Source organism: Myxine glutinosa, chromosome 14 (assembly GCF_964187855.1).
Source record: "Myxine glutinosa chromosome 14, kmMyxGlut1.1, whole genome shotgun sequence".
In the NCBI taxonomy this organism is placed as follows: domain Eukaryota; kingdom Metazoa; phylum Chordata; class Myxini; order Myxiniformes; family Myxinidae; genus Myxine; species Myxine glutinosa.
This window is the reverse complement of record NC_136274.1, coordinates 65,056,627-65,077,795: the sequence shown is the minus strand read 5'-3', so window position 1 is coordinate 65,077,795 and position 21,169 is coordinate 65,056,627. Positions and strand designations below refer to the sequence as shown.

The window sequence follows — 21,169 nt, the reverse complement described above, 5'->3', positions numbered from 1 at the left end:
GGAGACATCGAGAGATCTGTGGGAGGGAGAGGGCTTTGGGGGGGAGGCATGGGAAGGGGGGGTGGGAGAGGTATAAAACATATGGACACTGCCAGGACTTCCAGGAAAGAAGTTGGAATTTCAAACAAGGTGGATCTGGGGTGAATTAGTGGGGGTAGAAAAGATCAAGGTTTTGGATGGGGGAAGATAAGAGATGGTGGTGAACAGCTGTTTTAAAGACCTGGAGGGAGGAGGGGGATTGAAGGGAGTGGGGGAGTTTGTTCCAGAGGCGGGAGAAAAGAGGAATGAAGGAGTGAAGGTGAGCAGAGAGCCGAGATTTCGGCAGTTTAACCATCAGAGGCTTGCTGGCAGATCTTGTGCGACCTGTAGGAATATTTGGGGGACAGAGCACAGAGAGAGCTGGGGGAGCAAGGCCGGAGAGGAGTCGGTAGAAGACAGAAAGACCACCAACCTGCCTGCGGTGAGTGAGTGAAAGGCCCTCAGAGATAGCTTCATCGCGGGAGATTCCAATGATTCTGAAAGCTTTGGTTTCAACAGCGTGAAGCCGAGCCAGGTGTGAGGCAGGATTCTGTTCTGTGGTTCTGAACCTCACAGCAGTTACGTGAGGCAGAACACTAGAATAGTGTTCAGTTTATTCTTGTTGACGCTTGTTTTTGTAGTTTTATAATAAAAGGACTTAAAAGTCAAAGTCTCTCATATGACTCAGAGGTTCATGAGGATTGTAAAAAGAGCCCTTGTAACAAAGCTATGAGAATGAAGTTTCACAGTCTGGTTCATGCATAATGATCCTTTACCGAAAAAAGGAAGTGGAGGTTTTTGAGTTCTGGGAGAACTTCCTCCCACCTCCTAAAATCCGCATATGGAGATAACCAACCAACACTTACCAACACTTACCAACACTTACCAACACACACCAACACACACCAACACCCACCAACACACACACACAGTGTCTTTTCTAGGGACAACCATTATTCAAAGAAAGATGTAGGGTTGGTTTCACATAATCATTTCTTGTGATCATCCCTACCTTGTTTACATACTTTTTGGAGTAACATCCCTATTTTTGGAGTAACATCCCTACATCCCTTTACATTTTAAAAAGCGTTTTTATTCCTTGTAATTTATATATCAAAGTAGGTAGATTTAACACTGTACAGGTATGAGGTATGTAAGAGTAATGAGGCCTCATCTAGAATAGTGTTCAGTTTTGGTTACTACTTCTGAAGAAGGACAAAGCTGCCATAGAGCAGGTAGAGCGTCGAGATACAAGATTGTGTCCAGGTTAGCAAGACGAAGCTATGAGGAGCGGTTGATGGAGAAAGGACTCTTTATACGTTGGAAAGGAGGCGATGGCGAGGGGATCTGATTGAGATGTTTAAGATAATAAAGGTTGAGGACAACATAGGTTCAGCATAGTTTTCCAGCAGAGTGGATGGTGTTTGGACCCGGGGGGATAGCTTGAGGGTAAGGATTATGAGAGTTGCGACAGTTTTAAGGCAAGGGTCTTTCAGTCGGAGAGTGGTCAAGGCAAACCTAGAATGATCTCCCAGGAAAAGTCGTGGCAGCTGAGGGCCGAGGGGGTGGATATGTTTAAACGGGATCTGGATGGGTACCTAGATGCATTGGAGATACTAGGGCATGCCCGTACTATATATATATCTAAAATTATATCCCCCCCCTCTATTTACATGAAATGGTTTGGTCCAAAGCGAACGGCTTGCGAGTACGGTGACAATCCCCCCCCCCCCCCTCTATTTACATGAAATGGTTTGGTCCGAAGCGAACGGCTTGCGAGTACGGTGACAACCCCCCCCCCCCTCTATTTACATGAAATGGTTTGGTCCAAAGCGAACGGCTTGCGGAGTTTGGTAAAGAAATCGCCATAGCGTGCACAAACGCGCAGGAAAGTGAAAGAATCGCAAAGTAGTTTTAATTAGTTTTAAAACATAGTTTAACGCCAACATAGTTTGCCAACGTGAAATAAATGAATACGCTCTCAAATGTGCCGTCCGAGGCAGAGTCTGTTCGCCACGTTCGGCACACGTGATAGCTCGCTGCTCTCTGATTGGTTGAATCGTTTTTTGGACATAGCTCGCTAACTACTTGTCCGATTAATATGAAACCTTGAAAAGGCACATCCTCGGGTCCCCAGCAATATACCTGGCAAGTTTAAAGTATATCGGACCCGTGGTTGTCGAGAAACAGCGGTCACAGACATACAGACATACATACATACATACACACAGAGATTACTGGAATTATAGATAGATAGAGGGATGAGGATATTGGATTGTGTCGATGGTAGGTAGCTTATGTGCGGATGGGTGATGATGTTGAGGTTGGTGCAGTGCGGGCACGATGGGTAGAGTAGCCTCCTCCTGCACCAAAGTCCCTTGTGTGTATCATTGGTGTCCCACCTACTCTTCTCTTGTGTAAACAATTCCATGTCTATTTCACCAGACGCAATGAAGTCAGGACAAAATTACATCATCACTCCTGTGGAGTAACCCCAGTGGCACATGTTGCCTAACAGCTCCATAGAGATCATTACTGCGCAACTGCCTAAATCCCCCCCCCCCCCTCACCACCCTTCATATCACCACCACCACCACCACCACCACCACCCCTCCATTAATGTTATTCTCCGTTCAGTGGTTAGAGTACTTCACATGCATGTGCTCTGCCGTGTAAGACTGTCAACGTTGATTTCGAATATAATATTCAGCACAACATCTTTAGATGGTCGTGATGATGTTAGTGGTGATGATGTTGGTCGTGATGATGTTTGTGGTGATGATGTTGGTCGTGATGATGTTAGTGGGCATCATGGAAGGGATTATTATGGAACAGGTGATGATGATTTTAGTGGTGATGATGTTAGTGGTAATTATGTTAGTGGTGATGATGTTAGTGGTGATGATTTTAGTGGTGATGATTTTAGTGGTGATGATTTTAGGGGTGATGATTTTAGTGGTGATGATTTTAGTGGTGATGATGTTAGTGGTGATTATGTTAGTGGTGATGATGTTAGTGGTGATGATGTTAGTGCTGTTTATGTTGGTCATGATGATGTTAGTGGTGATGATGTTGGTCGTGATGATGTTAGTGGGCATCATGGAAGGGATTATTATGGTACAGGTGATGATGATGTTAGTGGTGATGATGTTAGTGATGATGATGTTAGTGGGGATCATGTATTGGGCATCATGGTAGGGATTATGAAGGCACTGGTGATGATGGCTGTGTGGATGATGGGGATCATGGTAATGGGGGTAATGTTAATGGGGATTAAGGTTAATGGGGGAAAGGGAAGTAGGGATCACTATAGTAGGGATCCCAATAGGGGTTGTGATTATGGTAGAGGTTGTGATGATGATGCTAGTTGGGATTATGGTAGTGGGGGAGTGCCAGGGTAGGGGGGGAGGGTTCCTGATTGTGCGGGTCATGGTAATGGGGGTCATGGAAGTAGAGATCACGATATGATGATGATGATGATGATGTTGATGATGATGTTGATAGGAGTAATTGTGGTAAATGTGGCTGGAGTGATAATGATAGTGATTATTGTGGTTGTGATGATTGTCGTGATGATGATTACGATGATGGTGACTGTGGCTGCCGTGGTGATGGCGATGATGACGTCCTAAATTACAGATTTAAAATTAAATGACAAGATAAATAACAACAGCAATAATAATAATAATAAAGAAAAATAATAGGTTACCAGCCTGGTAAGGTTTGGTACCCTGATAATAATTGGACTAATAATAGTAATACTGTAATAATAATGTGTTATTGATCTGCTGTCGCAAAGATAGAATCATGACCTCAGGAGAAAGCATCGTTTCCATGGTGATAATTCAAATAGATCATTGACTTTGCACTAAAAAAAAGGACGTGACGGGTGAATCAATGATGAGGTGAAGACCAATAACAGTGAATGGTAAGAGGTGAGTTAATGAGACAAGCAAGGAAGGTTGGTTGTGATGAGGTGTACCGGGTACTGGTGATGGTGATGATGATGTTTGTTGACGAACCGTGAGCACGTGATGGAGGTTGGGATGAGGAGGGCAAAAGAAGGGTCGTGGGCTCGAGTGGGCAAACGAGGAAGATGGGAGGGCGTGGCCCGTGGACGTGATGTTTAGATGAAGTGCAGGAATGAGGTGATAAAAGACCGACTGAGCCACAAGAGGAACGTGGTGCGTGGGTGAGATGTGGCGTCATGACGATGATCAAGAGGTGAAGCAATGAGGGATTGTGGTGGCCGAGGATCACGGTTCAAGATGCGGATGACTTTGTGAGATAGGTCAGATGGAGGAGGTGAGCCAGGTTTGAATGAGGCGCGGATGGCAGATTTGAAAAGGTGAAGCGCAATTACCCTTCAGTAATATGATGAAAACGCATCTCCAAAGAGCGGTTTCCATCTTGTCCACGGACTCTCGGTGCAGCAGCGCGAACAGTAATGGGAGCTGCAGGTCAATCACACTCCCTCACACTCCCTCACACTCCCTCACACACTCACACTCAAATCCGATCTGTCCGACTGGTCGCCTCAATCTCCTCTCTCTCTCTCTCTCTCTCATTCCCTCCTCCCCACCCCTTTATCCCATCTGCACACCCGCTTCTCCACCAATGGTTTCCCCCTCTGTCCCTCCCCCTCCCTCCCCTCCCTGTTGGAGGCCATCATACCGCCAGCAACCCTCCACCCACACGTCGACAGCACCTCTTCCATTCCACAATGATCGTCACTCTTTCCCACATGCAATCCTCACCTTCAAACAGAACCTCTTTTTGCTCCTCATTGTTCTCTTCCTGTCCTTTGCACAATCCATGATGTCTGGATTTGTTTCTGTAAATACCAAACAATTCGTGTGTCATTATCTGCAGGGAATCCCGAAACATGAATTGGCCACAACTCCTGCCCAAACCACGCCCTCCCATTCCATCCTCCCCCCCCCCCAGGCCACAACCCACGTATCACGTGCCATTTTCTGCAGTGTAAAAAGGAGTGTGCACCTCCGGCACGTACGACTGCTGGGTGCCTGCACTCAACCACAGCACCGCTTCAAGCACCGATGGTGCCTTTCATTTATTTTACCCATCTCATCCTGAACATCATCTTCTCCTCTTTATTTAATCTCTTCCCACTCATCATAAACATCATCTTCTCCTCTTTATTTAATCTCTTCCCACTCATCATAAACATCATCTTCTCATCTTTATTTAATCTCTTCCCACTCATCATAAACATCATCTTCTCATCTTTATTTAATCTCTTCCCACTCATCATAAACATCATCTTCTCATCTTTACTTAATCTCTTCCCACTCATCATAAACATCATCTTCTCCTCTTTATTTAATCTCTTCCCACTCATCATAAACATCATCTTCTCATCTTTATTTAATCTCTTCCCACTCATCATAAACAGCATCTTCTCCTCTTTATTTAATCTCTTCCCACTCATCATAAACATCATCTTCTCCTCTTTATTTAATCTCTTCCTACTCATCATAAACATCATCTTCTCCTCTTTATTTAATCTCTTCCTACTCATCATAAACATCATCTTCTCCTCTTTATTTAATCTCTTCCTACTCATCATAAACATCATCTTCTCCTCTTTATTTAATCTCTTCCTACTCATCATAAACATCATCTTCTCCTCTTTATTTAATCTCTTCCTACTCATCATAAACATCATCTTCTCCTCTTTATTTAATCTCTTCCCACTCATCATAAACATCATCTTCTCCTCTTTATTTAATCTCTTCCTACTCATCATAAACATCATCTTCTCCTCTTTATTTAATCTCTTCCTACTCATCAGGAACATCATCTTCTCCTCTTTATTTAATCTCTTCCCACTCATCATAAACATCATCTTCTCATCTTTATTTAATCTCTTCCCACTCATCATAAACATCATCTTCTCCTCTTTATTTAATCTCTTCCCACTCATCATAAACATCATCTTCTCCTCTTTATTTAATCTCTTCCTACTCATCATAAACATCATCTTCTCCTCTTTATTTAATCTCTTCCTACTCATCATAAACATCATCTTCTCCTCTTTATTTAATCTCTTCCTACTCATCATAAACATCATCTTCTCCTCTTTATTTAATCTCTTCCTACTCATCATAAACATCATCTTCTCCTCTTTACTTAATCTCTTCCTACTCATCATAAACATCATCTTCTCCTCTTTATTTAATCTCTTCCCACTCATCATAAACATCATCTTCTCCTCTTTATTTAATCGCTTCCTACTCATCATAAACATCATCTTCTCCTCTTTATTTAATCTCTTCCTACTCATCAGAAACATCATCTTCTCCTCTTTACTTAATCTCTTCCTACTCATCATAAACATCATCTTCTCCTCTTTATTTAATCTCTTCCCACTCATCATAAACATCATCTTCTCCTCTTTATTTAATCGCTTCCTACTCATCATAAACATCATCTTCTCCTCTTTATTTAATCTCTTCCTACTCATCATAAACATCATCTTCTCCTCTTTATTTAATCTCTTCCTACTCATCATAAACATCATCTTCTCCTCTTTATTTAATCGCTTCCTACTCATCATAAACATCATCTTCTCCTCTTTATTTAATCTCTTCCTACTCATCATAAACATCATCTTCTCCTCTTTACTTAATCTCTTCCTACTCATCATAAACATCATCTTCTCCTCTTTATTTAATCTCTTCCCACTCATCATAAACATCATCTTCTCCTCTTTACTTAATCTCTTCCTACTCATCATAAACATCATCTTCTCCTCTTTACTTAATCTCTTCCTACTCATCATAAACATCATCTTCTCCTCTTTACTTAATCTCTTCCTACTCATCAAAAACATCATCTTCTCCTCTTTATTTAATCTCTTCCTACTCATCATAAACATCATCTTCTCCTCTTTACTTAATCTCTTCCTACTCATCATAAACATCATCTTCTCATCTTTATTTAATCTCTTCCTACTCATCATAAACATCATCTTCTCCTCTTTATTTAATCGCTTCCTACTCATCATAAACATCATCTTCTCCTCTTTATTTAATCTCTTCCTACTCATCATAAACATCATCTTCTCCTCTTTATTTAATCTCTTCCTACTCATCATAAACATCATCTTCTCCTCTTTATTTAATCGCTTCCTACTCATCATAAACATCATCTTCTCCTCTTTATTTAATCTCTTCCTACTCATCATAAACATCATCTTCTCCTCTTTACTTAATCTCTTCCTACTCATCATAAACATCATCTTCTCCTCTTTATTTAATCTCTTCCCACTCATCATAAACATCATCTTCTCCTCTTTACTTAATCTCTTCCTACTCATCATAAACATCATCTTCTCCTCTTTACTTAATCTCTTCCTACTCATCATAAACATCATCTTCTCCTCTTTACTTAATCTCTTCCTACTCATCAAAAACATCATCTTCTCCTCTTTATTTAATCTCTTCCTACTCATCAAAAACATCATCTTCTCCTCTTTACTTAATCTCTTCCTACTCATCATAAACATCATCTTCTCCTCTTTACTTAATCTCTTCCTACTCATCATAAACATCATCTTCTCCTCTTTACTTAATCTCTTCCTACTCATCAAAAACATCATCTTCTCCTCTTTATTTAATCTCTTCCCACTCATCATAAACATCATCTTCTCATCTTTACTTAATCTCTTCCCACTCATCATAAACATCATCTTCTCCTCTTTATTTAATCTCTTCCCACTCATCATAAACATCATCTTCTCATCTTTACTTAATCTCTTCCCACTCATCATAAGCATCATCTTCTCATCTTTATTTAATCTCTTCCTACTCATCATAAACATCATCTTCTCCTCTTTATTTAATCTCTTCCCACTCATCATAAACATCATCTTCTCCTCTTTATGTAATCTCTTCCTACTCATCATAAACATCATCTTCTCATCTTTATTTAATCTCTTCCCACTCATCATAAGCATCATCTTCTCCTCTTTATTTAATCTCTTCCTACTCATCATAAACATCATCTTCTCATCTTTATTTAATCTCTTCCTACTCATCATAAACATCATCTTCTCCTCTTTATTTAATCTCTTCCTACTCATCATAAACATCATCTTCTCATCTTTATTTAATCTCTTCCCACTCATCATAAGCATCATCTTCTCCTCTTTATTTAATCTCTTCCTACTCATCATAAACATCATCTTCTCCTCTTTATTTAATCTCTTCCCACTCATCATAAACATCATCTTCTCATCTTTACTTAATCTCTTCCCACTCATCATAAACATCATCTTCTCCTCTTTATTTAATCTCTTCCCACTCATCATAAACATCATCTTCTCATCTTTACTTAATCTCTTCCCACTCATCATAAACATCATCTTCTCCTCTTTACTTAATCTCTTCCCACTCATCATAAACATCATCTTCTCCTCTTTATTTAATCTCTTCCCACTCATCATAAACATCATCTTCTCATCTTTACTTAATCTCTTCCCACTCATCATAAACATCATCTTCTCCTCTTTATTTAATCTCTTCCTACTCATCATAAACATCATCTTCTCATCTTTATTTAATCTCTTCCCACTCATCATAAACATCATCTTCTCCTCTTTATTTAATCTCTTCCTACTCATCATAAACATCATCTTCTCCTCTTTATTTAATCTCTTCCTACTCATCATAAACATCATCTTCTCATCTTTATTTAATCTCTTCCCACTCATCATAAGCATCATCTTCTCCTCTTTATTTAATCTCTTCCTACTCATCATAAACATCATCTTCTCCTCTTTATTTAATCTCTTCCCACTCATCATAAACATCATCTTCTCATCTTTACTTAATCTCTTCCCACTCATCATAAACGTCATCTTCTCCTCTTTATTTAATCTCTTCCTACTCATCATAAACATCATCTTCTCATCTTTATTTAATCTCTTCCCACTCATCATAAGCATCATCTTCTCCTCTTTATTTAATCTCTTCCTACTCATCATAAACATCATCTTCTCATCTTTATTTAATCTCTTCCTACTCATCATAAACATCATCTTCTCATCTTTATTTAATCTCTTCCTACTCATCATAAACATCATCTTCTCATCTTTATTTAATCTCTTCCCACTCATCATAAACATCATCTTCTCCTCTTTATTTAATCTTTTCCTACTCATCATAAACATCATCTTCTCCTCTTTATTTAATCTCTTCCCACTCATCATAAGCATCATCTTCTCCTCTTTATTTAATCTCTTCCTACTCATCATAAACATCATCTTCTCATCTTTACTTAATCTCTTCCTACTCATCATAAACATCATCTTCTCCTCTTTATTTAATCTCTTCCTACTCATCATAAACATCATCTTCTCCTCTTTATTTAATCTCTTCCTACTCATCATAAACATCATCTTCTCATCTTTATTTAATCTCTTCCCACTCATCATAAGCATCATCTTCTCCTCTTTATTTAATCTCTTCCCACTCATCATAAACATCATCTTCTCCTCTTTATTTAATCTCTTCCTACTCATCATAAACATCATCTTCTCCTCTTTACTTAATCTCTTCCCACTCATCATAAACATCATCTTCTCCTCTTTACTTAATCTCTTCCTACTCATCATAAGCATCATCTTCTCCTCTTTATTTAATCTCTTCCCACTCATCATAAGCATCATCTTCTCCTCTTTATTTAATCTCTTCCTACTCATCATAAACATCATCTTCTCATCTTTATTTAATCTCTTCCCACTCATCATAAGCATCATCTTCTCCTCTTTATTTAATCTCTTCCTACTCATCATAAGCATCATCTTCTCCTCTTTATTTAATCTCTTCCCACTCATCATAAGCATCATCTTCTCCTCTTTATTTAATCTCTTCCTACTCATCATAAACATCATCTTCTCCTCTTTATTTAATCTCTTCCTACTCATCATAAACATCAGCTTCTCCTCTTTATTTAATCTCTTCCTACTCATCATAAGCATCATCTTCTCCTCTTTATTTAATCTCTTCCCACTCATCATAAACATCATCTTCTCCTCTTTATTTAATCTCTTCCTACTCATCATAAGCATCATCTTCTCCTCTTTATTTAATCTCTTCCTACTCATCATAAACATCATATTCTCCTCTTTATTTAATCTCTTCCTACTCATCATAAACATCATCTTCTCCTCTTTATTTAATCTCTTCCTACTCATCATAAGCATCATCTTCTCCTCTTTATTTAATCTCTTCCTACTCATCATAAACATCATATTCTCCTCTTTATTTAATCTCTTCCTACTCATCATAAACATCATCTTCTCCTCTTTATTTAATCTCTTCCCACTCATCATAAACATCATCTTCTCCTCTTTATTTAATCTCTTCCTACTCATCATAAGCATCATCTTCTCCTCTTTATTTAATCTCTTCCTACTCATCATAAACATCATGTTCTCCTCTTTATTTAATCTCTTCCTACTCATCATAAACATCATCTTCTCCTCTTTATTTAATCTCTTCCTACTCATCATAAACATCATCTTCTCCTCTTTATTTAATCTCTTCCTACTCATCATAAGCATCATCTTCTCCTCTTTATTTAATCTCTTCCTACTCATCATAAACATCATATTCTCCTCTTTATTTAATCTCTTCCTACTCATCATAAACATCATCTTCTCCTCTTTACTTAATCTCTTCCTACTCATCATAAACATAATCTTCTCCTCTTTATTTAATCTCTTCCTACTCATCATAAACATCATCTTCTCCTCTTTACTTAATCTCTTCCTACTCATCATAAACATCATCTTCTCCTCTTTACTTAATCTCTTCCTACTCATCATAAACATCATCTTCTCCTGTTTACTTAATCTCTTCCAACTCATCATAAACATCATCTTCTCCTCTTTACTTAATGTCTTCCTACTCATCATAAACATCATCTTCTCCTCTTTACTTAATCTCTTCCTACTCATCATAAACATAATCTTCTCCTCTTTATTTAATCTCTTCCTACTCATCATAAACATCATCTTCTCATCTTTACTTAATCTCTTCCTACTCATCATAAACATCAGCTTCTCCTCTTTATTTAATCTCTTCCTACTCATCATAAACATCATCTTCTCATCTTTACTTAATCTCTTCCCACTCATCATAAACATCATCTTCTCATCTTTATTTAATCTCTTCCCACTCATCATAAACATCATCTTCTCCTCTTTAATTAATCTCTTCCCACTCATCATAAACATCATCTTCTCATCTTTACTTAATCTCTTCCCACTCATCATAAACATCATCTTCTCATCTTTACTTAATCTCTTCCTACTCATCATAAACATCATCTTCTCATCTTTATTTAATCTCTTCCCACTCATCATAAACATCTTCTCCTCTTTATTTAATCTCTTCCCACTCATCATAAACATCATCTTCTCATCTTTATTTAATCTCTTCCCACTCATCATAAACATCATCTTCTCATCTTTACTTAATCTCTTCCTACTCATCATAAACATCATCTTCTCATCTTTACTTAATCTCTTCCTACTCATCATAAACATCATCTTCTCATCTTTATTTAATCTCTTCCCACTCATCATAAACATCATCTTCTCCTCTTTATTTAATCTCTTCCCACTCATCATAAACATCATCTTCTCATCTTTATTTAATCTCTTCCCACTCATCATAAACATCATCTTCTCCTCTTTATTTAATCTCTTCCCACTCATCATAAACATCATCTTCTCCTCTTTATTTAATCTCTTCCTACTCATCATAAACATCATCTTCTCCTCTTTATTTAATCTCTTCCTACTCATCATAAACATCATCTTCTCCTCTTTATTTAATCTCTTCCTACTCATCATAAACATCATCTTCTCCTCTTTATTTAATCTCTTCCTACTCATCATAAACATCATCTTCTCATCTTTACTTAATCTCTTCCTACTCATCATAAACATCATCTTCTCATCTTTATTTAATCTCTTCCCACTCATCATAAACATCATCTTCTCCTCTTTATTTAATCTCTTCCCACTCATCATAAACATCATCTTCTCATCTTTACTTAATCTCTTCCTACTCATCATAAACATCATCTTCTCATCTTTATTTAATCTCTTCCCACTCATCATAAACATCATCTTCTCCTCTTTATTTAATCTCTTCCCACTCATCATAAACATCATCTTCTCATCTTTATTTAATCTCTTCCCACTCATCATAAACATCATCTTCTCATCTTTACTTAATCTCTTCCTACTCATCATAAACATCATCTTCTCATCTTTACTTAATCTCTTCCTACTCATCATAAACATCATCTTCTCATCTTTATTTAATCTCTTCCCACTCATCATAAACATCATCTTCTCCTCTTTATTTAATCTCTTCCCACTCATCATAAACATCAGCTTCTCATCTTTATTTAATCTCTTCCCACTCATCATAAACATCATCTTCTCCTCTTTATTTAATCTCTTCCCACTCATCATAAACATCATCTTCTCCTCTTTATTTAATCTCTTCCTACTCATCATAAACATCATCTTCTCCTCTTTATTTAATCTCTTCCTACTCATCATAAACATCATCTTCTCCTCTTTATTTAATCTCTTCCTACTCATCATAAACATCATCTTCTCCTCTTTATTTAATCTCTTCCTACTCATCATAAACATCATCTTCCCCTCTTTATTTAATCTCTTCCTACTCATCATAAACATCATCTTCTCCTCTTTATTTAATCTCTTCCCACTCATCATAAACATCATCTTCTCCTCTTTATTTAATCTCTTCCTACTCATCATAAACATCATCTTCTCCTCTTTATTTAATCTCTTCCTACTCATCAGAAACATCATCTTCTCCTCTTTATTTAATCTCTTCCCACTCATCATAAACATCATCTTCTCCTCTTTATTTAATCTCTTCCTACTCATCATAAACATCATCTTCTCCTCTTTATTTAATCTCTTCCCACTCATCATAAACATCATCTTCTCATCTTTATTTAATCTCTTCCCACTCATCATAAACATCATCTTCTCATCTTTATTTAATCTCTTCCCACTCATCATAAACATCAGCTTCTCCTCTTTATTTAATCTCTTCCCACTCATCATAAACATCATCTTCTCATCTTTATTTAATCTCTTCCTACTCATCATAAACATCATCTTCTCCTCTTTATTTAATCTCTTCCTACTCATCATAAACATCATCTTCTCCTCTTTATTTAATCTCTTCCTACTCATCATAAACATCATCTTCTCCTCTTTATTTAATCTCTTCCTACTCATCATAAACATCATCTTCTCCTCTTTATTTAATCTCTTCCTACTCATCATAAACATCATCTTCTCCTCTTTATTTAATCTCTTCCTACTCATCATAAACATCATCTTCTCCTCTTTATTTAATCTCTTCCTACTCATCATAAACATCATCTTCCCCTCTTTATTTAATCTCTTCCTACTCATCATAAACATCATCTTCTCCTCTTTATTTAATCTCTTCCCACTCATCATAAACATCATCTTCTCCTCTTTATTTAATCTCTTCCTACTCATCATAAACATCATCTTCTCCTCTTTATTTAATCTCTTCCTACTCATCATAAACATCATCTTCTCCTCTTTATTTAATCTCTTCCTACTCATCATAAACATCATATTCTCCTCTTTATTTAATCTCTTCCCACTCATCATAAACATCATCTTCTCCTCTTTATTTAATCTCTTCCTACTCATCATAAACATCATCTTCTCCTCTTTATTTAATCTCTTCCTACTCATCAGAAACATCATCTTCTCCTCTTTATTTAATCTCTTCCCACTCATCATAAACATCATCTTCTCCTCTTTATTTAATCTCTTCCCACTCATCATAAACATCAGCTTCTCATCTTTATTTAATCTCTTCCCACTCATCATAAACATCATCTTCTCATCTTTACTTAATCTCTTCCCACTCATCATAAACATCATCTTCTCATCTTTATTTAATCTCTTCCCACTCATCATAAACATCATCTTCTCATCTTTATTTAATCTCTTCCCACTCATCATAAACATCATCTTCTCGTCTTTACTTAATCTCTTCCTACTCATCATAAACATCATCTTCTCATCTTTATTTAATCTCTTCCCACTCATCATAAACATCATCTTCTCATCTTTATTTAATCTCTTCCCACTCATCATAAACATCATCTTCTCATCTTTATTTAATCTCTTCCCACTCATCATAAACATCATCTTCTCATCTTTACTTAATCTCTTCCCACTCATCATAAACATCATCTTCTCATCTTTACTTAATCTCTTCCTACTCATCATAAACATCAGCTTCTCCTCTTTATTTAATCTCTTCCTACTCATCATAAACATAATCTTCTCATCTTTATTTAATCTCTTCCCACTCATCATAAACATCATCTTCTCCTCTTTATTTAATCTCTTCCCACTCATCATAAACATCATCTTCTCATCTTTACTTAATCTCTTCCTACTCATCATAAACATCATCTTCTAATCTTTATTTAATCTCTTCCCACTCATCATAAACATCATCTTCTCCTCTTTATTTAATCTCTTCCCACTCATCATAAACATCATCTTCTCATCTTTATTTAATCTCTTCCCACTCATCATAAACATCATCTTCTCATCTTTACTTAATCTCTTCCTACTCATCATAAACATCATCTTCTCATCTTTACTTAATCTCTTCCTACTCATCATAAACATCATCTTCTCATCTTTATTTAATCTCTTCCCACTCATCATAAACATCATCTTCTCCTCTTTATTTAATCTCTTCCCACTCATCATAAACATCATCTTCTCATCTTTATTTAATCTCTTCCCACTCATCATAAACATCATCTTCTCCTCTTTATTTAATCTCTTCCCACTCATCATAAACATCATCTTCTCCTCTTTATTTAATCTCTTCCTACTCATCATAAACATCATCTTCTCCTCTTTATTTAATCTCTTCCTACTCATCATAAACATCATCTTCTCCTCTTTATTTAATCTCTTCCTACTCATCATAAACATCATCTTCTCCTCTTTATTTAATCTCTTCCTACTCATCATAAACATCATCTTCTCCTCTTTATTTAATCTCTTCCCACTCATCATAAACATCATCTTCTCCTCTTTATTTAATCTCTTCCTACTCATCATAAACATCATCTTCTCCTCTTTATTTAATCTCTTCCTACTCATCAGAAACATCATCTTCTCCTCTTTATTTAATCTCTTCCCACTCATCATAAACATCATCTTCTCATCTTTATTTAATCTCTTCCCACTCATCATAAACATCATCTTCTCCTCTTTATTTAATCTCTTCCCACTCATCATAAACATCATCTTCTCCTCTTTATTTAATCTCTTCCTACTCATCATAAACATCATCTTCTCCTCTTTATTTAATCTCTTCCTACTCATCATAAACATCATCTTCTCCTCTTTATTTAATCTCTTCCTACTCATCATAAACATCATCTTCTCCTCTTTATTTAATCTCTTCCTACTCATCATAAACATCATCTTCTCCTCTTTACTTAATCTCTTCCTACTCATCATAAACATCATCTTCTCCTCTTTATTTAATCTCTTCCCACTCATCATAAACATCATCTTCTCCTCTTTATTTAATCGCTTCCTACTCATCATAAACATCATCTTCTCCTCTTTATTTAATCTCTTCCTACTCATCAGAAACATCATCTTCTCCTCTTTACTTAATCTCTTCCTACTCATCATAAACATCATCTTCTCCTCTTTATTTAATCTCTTCCCACTCATCATAAACATCATCTTCTCCTCTTTATTTAATCGCTTCCTACTCATCATAAACATCATCTTCTCCTCTTTATTTAATCTCTTCCTACTCATCATAAACATCATCTTCTCCTCTTTATTTAATCTCTTCCTACTCATCATAAACATCATCTTCTCCTCTTTATTTAATCGCTTCCTACTCATCATAAACATCATCTTCTCCTCTTTATTTAATCTCTTCCTACTCATCATAAACATCATCTTCTCCTCTTTATTTAATCTCTTCCCACTCATCATAAACATCATATGCTCCTCTTTACTTAATCTCTTCCTACTCATCATAAACATCATCTTCTCCTCTTTACTTAATCTCTTCCTACTCATCATAAACATCATCTTCTCCTCTTTACTTAATCTCTTCCTACTCATCAAAAACATCATCTTCTCCTCTTTATTTAATCTCTTCCCACTCATCATAAACATCATCTTCTCCTCTTTATTTAATCTCTTCCCACTCATCATAAACATCATCTTCTCATCTTTACTTAATCTCTTCCTACTCATCAAAAACATCATCTTCTCCTCTTTATTTAATCTCTTCCCACTCATCATAAACATCATCTTCTCCTCTTTATTTAATCTCTTCCCACTCATCATAAACATCATCTTCTCATCTTTACTTAATCGCTTCCTACTCATCATAAACATCATCTTCTCCTCTTTATTTAATCTCTTCCTACTCATCAGAAACATCATCTTCTCCTCTTTACTTAATCTCTTCCTACTCATCATAAACATCATCTTCTCCTCTTTACTTAATCTCTTCCTACTCATCAAAAACATCATCTTCTCCTCTTTATTTAATCTCTTCCCACTCATCATAAACATCATCTTCTCCTCTTTATTTAATCTCTTCCCACTCATCATAAGCATCATCTTCTCATCTTTATTTAATCTCTTCCTACTCATCATAAACATCATCTTCTCCTCTTTATTTAATCTCTTCCCACTCATCATAAACATCATCTTCTCCTCTTTATTTAATCTCTTCCTACTCATCATAAACATCATCTTCTCATCTTTATTTAATCTCTTCCCACTCATCATAAGCATCATCTTCTCCTCTTTATTTAATCTCTTCCTACTCATCATAAACATCATCTTCTCATCTTTATTTAATCTCTTCCTACTCATCATAAACATCATCTTCTCCTCTTTATTTAATCTCTTCCTACTCATCATAAACATCATCTTCTCATCTTTATTTAATCTCTTCCCACTCATCATAAGCATCATCTTCTCCTCTTTATTTAATCTCTTCCTACTCATCATAAACATCATCTTCTCCTCTTTATTTAATCTCTTCCCACTCATCATAAACATCATCTTCTCATCTTTACTTAATCTCTTCCCACTCATCATAAACATCATCTTCTCCTCTTTATTTAATCTCTTCCCACTCATCATAAACATCATCTTCTCATCTTTACTTAATCTCTTCCCACTCATCATAAACATCATCTTCTCCTCTTTACTTAATCTCTTCCCACTCATCATAAACATCAACTTCTCCTCTTTATTTAATCTCTTCCCACTCATCATAAACATCATCTTCTCATCTTTACTTAATCTCTTCCCACTCATCATAAACATCATCTTCTCCTCTTTATTTAATCTCTTCCTACTCATCATAAACATCATCTTCTCATCTTTATTTAATCTCTTCCCACTCATCATAAACATCATCTTCTCCTCTTTATTTAATCTCTTCCTACTCATCATAAACATCATCTTCTCCTCTTTATTTAATCTCTTCCTACTCATCATAAACATCATCTTCTCATCTTTATTTAATCTCTTCCCACTCATCATAAGCATCATCTTCTCCTCTTTATTTAATCTCTTCCTACTCATCATAAACATCATCTTCTCCTCTTTATTTAATCTCTTCCCACTCATCATAAACATCATCTTCTCATCTTTACTTAATCTCTTCCCACTCATCATAAACGTCATCTTCTCCTCTTTATTTAATCTCTTCCTACTCATCATAAACATCATCTTCTCATCTTTATTTAATCTCTTCCCACTCATCATAAGCATCATCTTCTCCTCTTTATTTAATCTCTTCCTACTCATCATAAACATCATCTTCTCATCTTTATTTAATCTCTTCCTACTCATCATAAACATCATCTTCTCATCTTTATTTAATCTCTTCCTACTCATCATAAACATCATCTTCTCCTCTTTATTTAATCTTTTCCTACTCATCATAAACATCATCTTCTCCTCTTTATTTAATCTCTTCCCACTCATCATAAGCATCATCTTCTCCTCTTTATTTAATCTCTTCCTACTCATCATAAACATCATCTTCTCATCTTTACTTAATCTCTTCCGACTCATCATAAACATCATCTTCTCCTCTTTATTTAATCTCTTCCTACTCATCATAAACATCATCTTCTCCTCTTTATTTAATCTCTTCCCACTCATCATAAACATCATCTTCTCCTCTTTATTTAATCTCTTCCCACTCATCATAAGCATCATCTTCTCCTCTTTATTTAATCTCTTCCCACTCATCATAAACATCATCTTCTCCTCGTTATTTAATCTCTTCCTACTCATCATAAACATCATCTTCTCCTCTTTACTTAATCTCTTCCCACTCATCATAAACATCATCTTCTCCTCTTTACTTAATCTCTTCCTACTCATCATAAGCATCATCTTCTCCTCTTTATTTAATCTCTTCCCACTCATCATAAACATCATCTTCTCCTCTTTATTTAATCTCTTCCTACTCATCATAAACATCATCTTCTCCTCTTTACTTAATCTCTTCCCACTCATCATAAACATCATCTTCTCCTCTTTACTTAATCTCTTCCTACTCATCATAAGCATCATCTTCTCCTCTTTATTTAATCTCTTCCCACTCATCATAAGCATCATCTTCTCCTCTTTATTTAATCTCTTCCTACTCATCATAAACATCATCTTCTCATCTTTATTTAATCTCTTCCCACTCATCATAAGCATCATCTTCTCCTCTTTATTTAATCTCTTCCTACTCATCATAAGCATCATCTTCTCCTCTTTATTTAATCTCTTCCCACTCATCATAAGCATCATCTTCTCCTCTTTATTTAATCTCTTCCTACTCATCATAAACATCATCTTCTCCTCTTTATTTAATCTCTTCCTACTCATCATAAACATCAGCTTCTCCTCTTTATTTAATCTCTTCCTACTCATCATAAGCATCATCTTCTCCTCTTTATTTAATCTCTTCCCACTCATCATAAACATCATCTTCTCCTCTTTATTTAATCTCTTCCTACTCATCATAAGCATCATCTTCTCCTCTTTATTTAATCTCTTCCTACTCATCATAAACATCATATTCTCCTCTTTATTTAATCTCTTCCTACTCATCATAAACATCATCTTCTCCTCTTTATTTAATCTCTTCCTACTCATCATAAGCATCATCTTCTCCTCTTTATTTAATCTCTTCCTACTCATCATAAACATCATATTCTCCTCTTTATTTAATCTCTTCCTACTCATCATAAACATCATCTTCTCCTCTTTATTTAATCTCTTCCCACTCATCATAAACATCATCTTCTCCTCTTTATTTAATCTCTTCCTACTCATCATAAGCATCATCTTCTCCTCTTTATTTAATCTCTTCCTACTCATCATAAACATCATATTCTCCTCTTTATTTAATCTCTTCCTACTCATCATAAACATCATCTTCTCCTCTTTATTTAATCTCTTCCTACTCATCATAAACATCATCTTCTCCTCTTTATTTAATCTCTTCCTACTCATCATAAGCATCATCTTCTCCTCTTTATTTAATCTCTTCCTACTCATCATAAACATCATATTCTCCTCTTTATTTAATCTCTTCCTACTCATCATAAACATCATCTTCTCCTCTTTACTTAATCTCTTCCTACTCATCATAAACATAATCTTCTCCTCTTTATTTAATCTCCTCCTACTCATCATAAACATCATCTTCTCCTCTTTACTTAATCTCTTCCTACTCATCATAAACATCATCTTCTCCTCTTTACTTAATCTCTTCCTACTCATCATAAACATCATCTTCTCCTGTTTACTTAATCTCTTCCAACTCATCATAAACATCATCTTCTCCTCTTTACTTAATGTCTTCCTACTCATCATAAACATCATCTTCTCCTCTTTACTTAATCTCTTCCTACTCATCATAAACATAATCTTCTCCTCTTTATTTAATCTCTTCCTACTCATCATAAACATCATCTTCTCATCTTTACTTAATCTCTTCCTACTCATCATAAACATCATCTTCTCCTCTTTATTTAATCTCTTCCTACTCATCATAAACATCATCTTCTCATCTTTACTTAATCTCTTCCCACTCATCATAAACATCATCTTCTCATCTTTATTTAATCTCTTCCCACTCATCATAAACATCATCTTCTCCTCTTTAATTAATCTCTTCCCACTCATCATAAACATCATCTTCTCATCTTTACTTAATCTCTTCCCACTCATCATAAACATCATCTTCTCATCTTTACTTCATCTCTTCCTACTCATCATAAACATCATCTTCTCATCTTTATTTAATCTCTTCCCACTCATCATAAACATCATCTTCTCCTCTTTATTTAATCTCTTCCCACTCATCATAAACATCATCTTCTCATCTTTATTTAATCTCTTCCCACTCATCATAAACATCATCTTCTCATCTTTACTTAATCTCTTCCTACTCATCATAAACATCATCTTCTCATCTTTACTTAATCTCTTCCTACTCATCATAAACATCATCTTCTCATCTTTATTTAATCTCTTCCCACTCATCATAAACATCATCTTCTCCTCTTTATTTAATCTCTTCCCACTCATCATAAACATCATCTTCTCATCTTTATTTAATCTCTTCCCACTCATCATAAACATCATCTTCTCCTCTTTATTTAATCTCCTCCCACTCATCATAAACATCATCTTCTCCTCTTTATTTAATCTCTTCCCACTCATCATAAACATCATCTTCTCCTCTTTATTTAATCTCTTCCTACTCATCATAAACATCATCTTCTCCTCTTTATTTAATCTCTTCCTACTCATCATAAACATCATCTTCTCCTCTTTATTTAATCTCTTCCTACTCATCATAAACATCATCTTCTCCTCTTTATTTAATCTCTTCCTACTCATCATAAACATCATCTTCTCATCTTTACTTAATCTCTCCCAACTCATCATAAACATAATCTTCTCATCTTTATTTAATCTCTTCCCACT

General features: G+C 35.6%; 1 protein-coding gene across 23 annotated transcripts in view; it reads right to left on the bottom strand.

Moving 5' to 3' along the window:
• LOC137439865 (limbic system-associated membrane protein) overlaps positions 1-4,634 on the bottom strand; it is a 98,227-nt gene extending 93,593 nt beyond the window's left edge. For all 23 annotated transcript variants that reach the window (XM_068136056.2, XM_068136051.2, XM_068136052.2 and 20 more), the window contains exon 1: positions 4,382-4,634. In XM_068136056.2, the coding sequence (XP_067992157.1) occupies positions 4,382-4,427 (46 nt within the window). In that variant the 5' untranslated portion in view covers positions 4,428-4,634. The remainder of the gene's footprint in view (positions 1-4,381) is intronic.
• Between the last annotated feature and the right edge of the window lie 16,535 nt (positions 4,635-21,169).